The sequence below is a fragment of the Scomber japonicus genome, chromosome 9 (assembly GCF_027409825.1).
Source record: "Scomber japonicus isolate fScoJap1 chromosome 9, fScoJap1.pri, whole genome shotgun sequence".
NCBI classification, from domain to species: domain Eukaryota; kingdom Metazoa; phylum Chordata; class Actinopteri; order Scombriformes; family Scombridae; genus Scomber; species Scomber japonicus.
The window spans coordinates 2,886,375-2,896,374 of record NC_070586.1 but is presented as its reverse complement, the minus strand read 5'-3'; the positions used below and the strand labels follow the sequence as shown (position 1 = coordinate 2,896,374).

At 40.5% G+C, this 10,000-nt stretch overlaps 2 protein-coding genes across 2 annotated transcripts in view; one reads left to right on the top strand and one right to left on the bottom strand.

The window, feature by feature from the left end:
• Positions 1–827: 827 nt before the first annotated feature.
• On the top strand, positions 828–7,668 carry LOC128364273 (protein FAM240B). Its single transcript, XM_053324807.1, has 2 exons — positions 828–952; positions 7,527–7,668. The coding sequence occupies exons 1-2, from the start codon at positions 831–833 to the stop codon at positions 7,666–7,668; spliced, it is 264 nt and encodes an 87-aa protein (XP_053180782.1). The 5' UTR covers positions 828–830.
• A 1,158-nt stretch (positions 7,669–8,826) lies between these two features.
• nudt18 (nudix (nucleoside diphosphate linked moiety X)-type motif 18) overlaps positions 8,827–10,000 on the bottom strand; it is a 5,338-nt gene continuing 4,164 nt past the window's right edge. Inside the window, exon 7 of the mRNA XM_053324892.1 lies at positions 8,827–10,000. This exon is cut by the window's right edge and continues 131 nt beyond it. Within this exon, the coding sequence (XP_053180867.1) occupies positions 9,749–10,000 (252 nt within the window). The 3' untranslated portion in view covers positions 8,827–9,748.

The following is a 10,000-nucleotide window of genomic DNA, read 5'->3' as shown; positions in this document are numbered from 1 at the left end:
TATTACTCAGGTACTTGGATACAATTTGAAAAAACCAAAAACTGAAAACAGCTTTAGTTAATTTTCAGATGCAGATTTGACTCAATGGAAAATATAACAAGCTTTTAAAATCCAACACATTGTTAAAGATGAAACCATTCAGCAGTGTGTAGTCAGCTCACATTTCAGATGTCTATGAGTTGTTAACAGCTCCACCAAATACTGATTCTTCCCTCTAAACTTCTCACATGCTTTCATTTCAATAAATGTTCAAATGATCCAATATTTCAGCAAAAATCAAAGATTAGAGAAAAAGTCCAAAAACTGAAAACACATTAATCATCTCAGCAGCCCTCACATTTATCTGCTGACCCTTTGGAGGGGCCCCACCCCTAGGTTGGGAACCACCATGCTTCACTATTAATAATCTAATGATGTCATATATAATAATATATGAGTCAGAGGGACCAAACCACTACTTTTACTGTAATACTACATCGCTCATAATACTTATCTGATTACTTCTTCCACCACTGGTTTGATACTTGTACTTTTTTACCACTTAGATGTGTCTACATTAACATAACACTTAAATCTACAGTTTTAAACCATTTACTGACTCTTGGAGACCAACTTCAGATCTAACTGAATTCAGTTAGAACTTACAGTAAACTCAGCTTGAAAGTGCAATTTACCTCTAGCTCCAAGTCTTGGTGCCTTCTAGAGGCTGAAACAGAGTCTCTCAGCTCGTTGTGAAGTTGGTGTTTGGTACGTATTAACTGGTAGTATCAGTTGTAGCAGACAGTATTAACAGCAGCAGTAGTTTGACACCCAGTGTTATGTTGTTGCAGATGAATGTGGCTCTGATCCATGATAGACTCCACATTAAGACGTTCTGGGAGAAGAGGATTGATGCTCACTCTCAGAATACTTGCAGCGAGGAGGACAGGATGAACGGTAGCGCACTCCAGAAGTTAGTAACATCATATCAGCCTGCTCAACACCACAAAGAAACACTTAGTTATACAGCAGCAAGTCAACCTCTAGAAAACAGATCCACAGCCACATTAGCAGCTCTGTGAGGCTGAACCTGAACTAGCATGTTCATGTTTAGCAAGTGTAATATTAACCATGCTCAATGCCTTGGTTTAGCATGTCAGCATGCTAACATTTGCTAGTTAGCACTAAAAGCACAGCACAGCTGAGGTTGATGGGAGTGTCATTAGTTTTGCAGGTATTTGGTCATAAATGAAAGCACTGGACAAAATGTAATGTTGATCAACTGATGGGGCTGAGTGAAAAGTCAGAGGTTCAAAATACATTCATCATAATCCAAATTCAATGTTTGAGCAGATGATGGCTCTAGATGAAAAGTTATAATGAATCCTGAGGAAAGCATGAATGTGTGGACCAAATTTCACAGTAATCTATGTAATAGTTGTTGAGATGTACTTCAACAAACATCTCGTGGTGGCACCAGAGGAAAAGTCGAAGGATGACCAAAGTCTGTAGGATTCATCCTGAAGGGAACATGAATGCCTGAACAAACACTCATAACAATCCATTGAATACTTTCAGATTGGACTAAAGAGGTGAACCTTCATTTCCATCCATTGAGGCGTTCTGCTAACATAGTTAAAAACTAACCAACATACAGTTTTAAAGAGGACTCATATTCTTCACATCTCCAGCTCTATATTAATATTCTGTGTCTCTACTGGAATATCATTGCATGAAAAACTCCTTATTTATCTTCTACTAGTCCTTTAAACAGCCGCTCAGTTCAGCCTCTGTCTGAAACAGGCCATTTTAGCTCCTGTCTCTTCTTCGACATGGAAGAAGAATGTGTGGAATAAAAAAGTTGACATGATTAATCTGTGAAGTCATCTCAGATCTCTAAAACACACTGTATTCTCTACAAATGTCTTTATCCTGAAAGCATCAACTTATTGAGCTCTTTGAATCTGTGATCAAACGGAGGATGAATGTGGTTTCAGTGGTGCAGGACACATGCCTGTCTGGTAAATAGACTCATCTAAAAACAGATCCTCATTACAAACAGGCTTGTCTCTCAGCAAGAGGGAGGACATACCAGGATACACACACCACGTCGACCCTTTCAGACAGTCTGTTTGTTAAAGGTCTCAGTAATGATGATCACTAATGAGCTGAAACATCAGACAGACTGAAACCTGAACCCATCCTGTCCAGTCACTTACAGAATAAAAAGATCAATATAAAACAATCAAAGATATGACGCTCTGGAGATGCTGATGCCATTTGTTTAGCTTGAAAGAAGATCCAACAGTTTATGTTTGTGTGGGGCTATGAATGAAAACCATCCTGCTGGGAAGGTCAACCCATTAATGTTGAGTGATGAAGCTGTGAGTGAGCTCTGTCAGTATCAAACAGGTTTTATATGACTTGCAAATGATTAACAAGTTCTGTAAGATAAGATATTGCTGTTGGGTTTTCACCAATCACATTTAAACATATTTCATAGTAGCCAAAAATAATGTCAACATGACTTTAAATGTATTCATCGTTTTATTGGAGGGATGAATCAGAGGCTGTGTTGATGGACAGCAGCTGGGGAGAGGTGTTTCAGTGTCGGTGTTTGACAGCACCAAAGGAGCATATCAGTGTCTATGTTGATTGACAGCAGCTGGTTGGGCGTGTATGTGCTAGTGTCCATGTTTGATTGACAGCAATTGGCAGGTGTTACATCAAATGAACGCAGATAAAGTAAACACACTGCTGTCACTACGAGTCGTGGACAGACAGCATGTTGTTAACAGAGCAACAACCAGACCAACACCTAATGGGTTTAAGTGACAATTGCAGGTATGTTTACATACCATCATATTTACATAATTGACATTAGTGGTGTACTTGTCTCTGGTAAAAGTCTGTTCGGTGGCTTGTTCATCAAGCTAAGCTGCAGGACAAGAAGTACGTTCATGTTTGTAAGTTAGATGAGAAGGAGACTTTCACAGTAAAGTGGGTTAATGTGGGTTGTTGTTCAGAATCTGTGGCTCTTGTGTAGCAGGATGCAATCAGGCTCAGTGTGACCATCTGCTCTGCCTGTATGGAAGAACTCCATCTGACAGTATTTCATCAAAATGACGTTATTATGCGTGAGTGCCATCATGAAATTAGACATGGTCCGGGGCCTTTGAGCAAGAGGCCCTCAATGATGGGCTGGACCAATCCTCTTCATGTTAATAATTATTGTTGCTGTTGGAAAGTTAGCATGTCCAAAACTTAATATGGAGTTAAGAAGCTTCCACCAAACTGCAGTGTTACCAATCAGAATAAAATAAAAGTTGCTTCTAAGAAAATTAAGTCTAATGATTGACTGTTTAATGTCAATTTCACATGTGAGAAGTGGTGATTGATTAGCAGGCCACAATGCACTGTGGTTAGGTTGTTTTTTTCTCAAAGAAGAACACAGGAAGTGTAAAGATACGTTACGATATGTTATCTTTTAATGTCAGTTGGATTTGAATTCTTTCACCATGATTGTATTGGTAGATGTCTTAGTAGGACAAATCTAAAACCTCATCAAATAAATAATCCAAGAGGAGGGTCCACACTGTAATCTGACACCACAGGGTCGGTTATCTCCTGGTCCGCCAAATGTTGCATCAGCGGTTCAATTTGTATTTAGTAGAGAGTTTAGATACTGCTCTGTCACAGCGAAGCTGTCGGCAATCAGATTCCTTCATTACATTATAATTCTTAAGCATATAGCATACACGTATATCCTCTTTTTGAACCTTCACCTCTTAGCATTACACCAACCATTAGACCTAGCCCTCCTAACTCCAGTCATCGGCTCCTCTATCCCTCCTTATCCTCACACCGCCTCCTCATCCTCAACACACCTAATCCCCCTGCTATCCATTACTCTGTACCCCTAATCCCCCAACTATCAATGCCATGTATCTCCTAATCCCCCAGCTATCTTTTACCATGTACCCCTCAACTCCACAGCCATCTGCCCCCCCCAGTCACTTCTAACCCCGGCTCTAGTCCCCGCTAATTGTGTCCGTTATGTGTGACCCGGGTGGAGGCTGGAAAAATGTGTTGCAGAGAGTCGAGGTGATAATGACAAAGCGATGAGTGATGGAGGTTGGCTGACACGCAGACACGAAGCTCAGATACACAAGCTGAATTTAGAAGATGCTCTTTTGAAATATTCAATAAGGACGTCTTCAGTCTACAGTCTGGAACTTGATCTGAAATCTGTCACGTTCTTGATCTTGATAAAAAAACAACTGGTACCTTTTTATAATTTATACATCAGAACATGAAATGCCTGGATTAACCACAGTGTGACCACTTAATGAACTGATTGGTAAGATGCTTGACTGGTTAAATGTTTCTGGCTGTTGTCAATATTCTTAAGTTAATGCTTTTTATTTATTGAAAACTATGCGGAAGAGGATGGATGGATGGATGGAAAACTATGACGACAGTACATTTAGGCTGTTGGTATGAGATTCACAATCCATCAGATTTAGTGGAACCCGAAATTAAACTACTTATTTTATGTCAATGCCAGTTTTTCCTCAAGATGTCAGTAATCTAAAATCCCAACAGTACTGTAAAGCAACTGTAAACACACAAACAAGTGAGTGGGGCTAAGGCAACATCCGACCAAAAGATGGCGCTGACTAGAAGCTGCAACTCTGTGCTTCAATCCAGCTACAAATCCAGAGTGTGGTTGGACACTTCATCCTGTCCTCTGTCCTCCTGCCTCTGCTGCAGATGTGATTTACTGCTGCAGGGATGGCTGGTAGAGGGAGGAGCTGTTGAGTCTTAGCCAGCAATGACATTTACAGGAGGTTTTATTAGCTTTAGTAACATGCTGGAGGTGGATGGGACGATGTGGGCGAATCTGGTTGCTCCATGTTTATGCTTGTTGAACAGGGGGTTGGATAAAGTCTGCAGTTTGTTACACTCACACTGACGAACATAAAGAGTAAAACGTTGCGTTTCACGTCATCCTGATTTTCTGTTTGAGTCCATAACTGCTACATCTCTGGAGTGGTTTGTGGTTTTTAACGTTAGCGACTGAAGCTGAGCTATGAGGAAGAAGTTTTATTGTTCAGGTGTTTCATTGGGAGCAGAGGTCGCTATAGAAACCACCTGGAAACACCAGATTAGTGAGACACGAAGGCAGTCTGTCCTATCTGTCTGTCTGTCTTTGTATCTGTCTGTCTGTCTTTCTATCTGTCTGTCTGTCTTTGCATCTGTCTGTCTTTGCATCTGTCTGTCTTTCTATCTGTCTGTCTTTGTTTCCGTCTGTCTGTCTTTGTTTCCGTCTGTCTGTCTTTGTATCTGTCTGTCTGTCTTTGCATCTGTCTGTCTTTGTATCTGTCTGTCTTTGTGTCTGTCTTTGTTTCCGTCTGCCCTTGTTTCTGTCTGTCTGTCTTTGTATCCGTCTGTCTGTCTTTGTATCTGCCTGTCTGTCTGTCTGTCTGTCTTTGTATCTGCCTGTCTGTCTTCGTATCTGTCTGTCTGTCTTTGTATCCGTCTGTCTGTCTGTCTTTGTATCCGTCTGTCTGTCTTTGTATCCGTCTGTCTGTCTTTGTATCTGTCTGTCTGTCTTTGTATCTGCCTGTCTGTCTGTCTGTCTGTCTGTCTTTGTATCTGCCTGTCTGTCTTCGTATCTGTCTGTCTGTCTTTGTATCCGTCTGTCTGTCTGTCTTTGTATCCGTCTGTCTGTCTTTGTATCCGTCTGTCTGTCTTTGTATCCGTCTGTCTGTCTTTGTATCTGTCTGTCTGTCTTTGTATCTGTCTGTCTGTCTTTGTATCCGTCTGTCTGTCTGTCTGTCTGTCTTTGTATCCGTCTGTCTGTCTTTGTATCTGTCTGTCTGTCTTTGTATCTGTCTGTCTGTCTTTGTACCCGTCTGTCTGTCTTTGTATCTGCCTGTCTGTCTTCGTATCTGTCTGTCTGTCTTTGTATCCGTCTGTCTGTCTGTCTTTGTATCCGTCTGTCTGTCTTTGTATCTGTCTGTCTGTCTTTGTATCCGTCTGTCTGTCTGTCTGTCTTTGTATCCGTCTGTCTGTCTGTCTTTGTATCCGTCTGTCTGTCTTTGTATCTGTCTGTCTGTCTTTGTATCCGTCTGTCTGTCTGTCTGTCTTTGTATCCGTCTGTCTGTCTTTGTATCCGTCTGTCTGTCTTTGTATCTGTCTGTCTGTCTTTGTATCTGTCTGTCTGTCTGTCTGTCTGTCTTTGTATCTGTCTGTCTGTCTTTGTATCTGTCTGTCTGTCTGTCTGTCTGTCTTTGTATCCATCTGTCTTTGTATCCGTCTGTCTATGTATCTGTCTGTCTGTCTTTGTATCTGCTGAGGTCAGAAGGATTATCAGCAGCTGAAAGAACAAATGGAATAATCCAAAAAACTTGCAGTGAACAGATAGTGAGGACAGCTGACAGTGAGGGTTAGGTTACACACACACACACACACACACACACACACACACACACACACACACACACACACACTGGTGTTTCCATCACTTTAGAGGACATTACATTGACTTACACTGATTTCCTGGAGACTTGTATAAACTTTAACACCATGACCAACACATGCCAAACCCTAACCTTAACATAACCCTAAACTAACCTTAACATAACCCTAAACTAACCTTAATATAACCCTAAACTAACCTTAACATAACCCTAAACTAACCTTAACATAACCCTTAACTAACCTTAATATAACCCTAAACTAACCTTAATGTAACCCTAAACTAACCTTAACATAACCCTAAACTAACCTTAACGTAACCCTTAAACTAACCTTAATGTAACCCTAAACTAACCTTAACATAACCCTAAACTAACCTTAACATAACCCTAAACTAACCTTAACTTCAATCCAACCTCCAACCTTCACCTTAAAACCAAATCTTGAAGTTGTGAGGACCGATCAAAATGTCCCCACAACACAGAAGTGTCCTCACAATGCTGGTTTGTGTGTGTGTATGTGTGTGTGTGTGTGTGTGTGTGTGTGTGTGTGTGTGTGTGTGTGTGTGTGTGTGTGTGTGTGAGTGAGAGAGAGTGAAGGTCATAAACTGTCAGTGAGGTAGTGGCACGATGATACATATTGGATATATATATTAGATATGCACTGTCTCCTGCTCCGAAGAGTATTTTTAAATGTGAGCGTATTTAATCTCAGACACACAGCTTCCATCACATTGATTTACTTTAACGTTGAAGGATTAGTGAAATATATATGATTGAATGCTCGCATACACAAGTCAACACATGTATATATCATTGTCCTTTGTTACATAAAACAGGAGAACCAAATTATTTCAATGAATTATATGAAATGTAAAGAATCCAACAATATATTTGAATGTATTTAAGGAAATGTGTTGGTTACAGCAGTGAGGTCGCATGGTAAAGAGGTGGAACCTGATTGTATTAGGAACCTACACAAAATATTAATTAAGCTTAGTGTGAATAACTCGCTTGGTGTGTGTGTGTGTGTGTGTGTGTGTGTGTGTGTGTGTGTGTTTCCAGGTTAAGGGAGGAGTGGCTCGTTCGTCTGGAGAGTCGAACCAAACACCTGAAGACCGACAACTACATCAAGAAGCTCAAGCAGGAGAAATCAGCTGATGAGACAAAATCTGATCAGATCAGTTCAAACGAAGAAGAACTCTGATGCTGCAGAGATCAGCTAACTCCTAACCCTTTATCCGACTGTGTGATTGTGTAGAGTAATAAACTTTTTGTCAAATAATGTTTTGTTTGTTCTGTATTCACTGGTGGAAAGTAACATTTACTCCAGTACTGCTCTGTAGTATTGGGGCACTTGTACTTTCCTTGAGTGTTTCCATGTGATGCTACTTCATCCTTCCACTCCTCTACATTTATAGGGTTAGTTGCTGGACATCAGAAGTGTAGAGCACACACACGTTGGTGCGGAGAGCTGAGTGTCCCTCTGGTGGTAAAGAGGAGGATAAACGTTTCCTCTGATCTATTGAACGCTGTAGAGCAGGGGTCTCCAAACTATTCCACAGAGGGCCATGTGGCTGCAGGTTTTAGTTCCAACCAATCAAGAGCACACCATTTGACCAATCAGCTGTCTGAAGACTGAGATCAGCTGATTAAATGAATCAAGTCTGGTGTGCTCCTGCTTGGTTGGAATGAAAACCTGCAGCCACATGGCCCTTTGTGGAATAGTTTGGAGACCCCTGCTGTAGAGCTTTGAGTGAAAGTCGCCTGCTGAGGTGAGAAGTCTTTAGTCTTTAGAAGAGTGTGCACAAAACAAAGAGAGAGAGTATAAATATTGTTTATTGACATTAATATACAGTAACTGGCCTCTTTCTTAGGTACAATAAACATCTCTGCTTTAAATTCTACATTTATGAAGTTTATACAAGGTGATAATTCCACTTTATGTTTATTACTGGTCATACTGGGTGATGGTGGTGTATTAGGATGCATTATATTGAATGATGTTCCTAATATTTTGTCCACACCATTAACATACATGAGACAGATTAGGAACATGATTCATTTAACGAAGGTTCAGTTTGTGGTGCTCAACTCCAGAAATTTAGCATCTAACTTGGTCAACTCCACAAATTCTCCTTAATTACTTGAATGCATCATGTAAGACTAAATCTGTTGATATGAGTGCTTCTTGCTTTAAGGTCCATTACATTTACATACCGAGATGTCAAACTATTCCCTTAAGAAGAAGAATAACTAACAGTCCTCAGTATTTTATTGCTCCCTGCACATTTACATTTGTTTTCTGATTGGTTCAAAACTGAGTCCACACATTAAAAACTCTTCACACAGTCGACACAACAGCCACAAGTAAGGATCAAACTGTGACACGTATGCATAGTTGTCATACAGAAAGCTTCAAATATCCTCAATACTTTTCCCATTCAAACACTAACAAGCAACAAAACTCATCTTATATTTTCATACTGATCATAACCTCACTGAAATAAATCTACATTCAACTAAAAAACAAGACGTGCTGTCAGAAATAAAGCCCACTGAAAGCTTTCCTGCTGTAGAAAACACAGTAGTCCATTTCTATAGAGAGCTACACATCTGACTGTATTTACACAATATACACATTTCTACGAGGGATGAGTCATTAAAACTGAATAACTGAATAATCATTTGCAGGAACTAACTTCGACCTTTGTGCTGTGGAAAACCTTAAATCAAGAGCTGAGCTGCGTAGTTTAGTATGAAGGGTTCATTAACATCTACTGGAGAGCAGTTTTCACTTTCAGCCACTAGGGGGAGCTCTAAGCTAATGTAAACCCCCTCCACGCTGTAATATATTTAGATTTTTTCTTTTAGTGTTTCTGTAAATAAATGAAGGCTGATTATCATTTAGATTAATACTAGTTTGTGCAGTTAAAGCTTGTTGTTTGTTATGAATATTGAAAGTTATTTTTGACACATGATCTATTTAGTTCTTGTGAATGTCAGCCTGCAGCAAATATTTGGTTGTTTATTGGTTATACCTACTGTGGAAAACTGGGCTCATGCACCTTATTTCTAAACTATCAACCGTTAAAACTATAGTCAATCAAACAGTGATGTAATGTAAAGATCCTCATGTGCTGCCTGTTGTTAGTGTTTTTATCTCTGTGTGTTTGTGTGTCTCTGCTGTCTGCTGTAAAGTTCAACATGTGGCCTCTGATGAACAGTGAAGGAACCAATCAGAAAAAACTGAACTGTATTGTCTCTCAGGTTGAAGGTGATGTTGGTCAGTACAGACTGTGGATCGGTAGGATCGAAGTGTTTTTGGTCATTTCCACTAGTTTCTCTTTCAGTGTCTGTTTCTGGACTTCAAACCAGACGTAGCGAGGGTTTTCCACAGGAGGCGGCTGTCCCGTTTCCGTCCACTCCACCTTCTCCCCATCCTCGTTGCGTTGGACGCGGTCGGGTTTTAGAGCCACCAGCGTGTTGAAGCAGACGCCGTCGGTCTTCCCGTGCTGCCGGCCGTTGTGCTGCAGGCT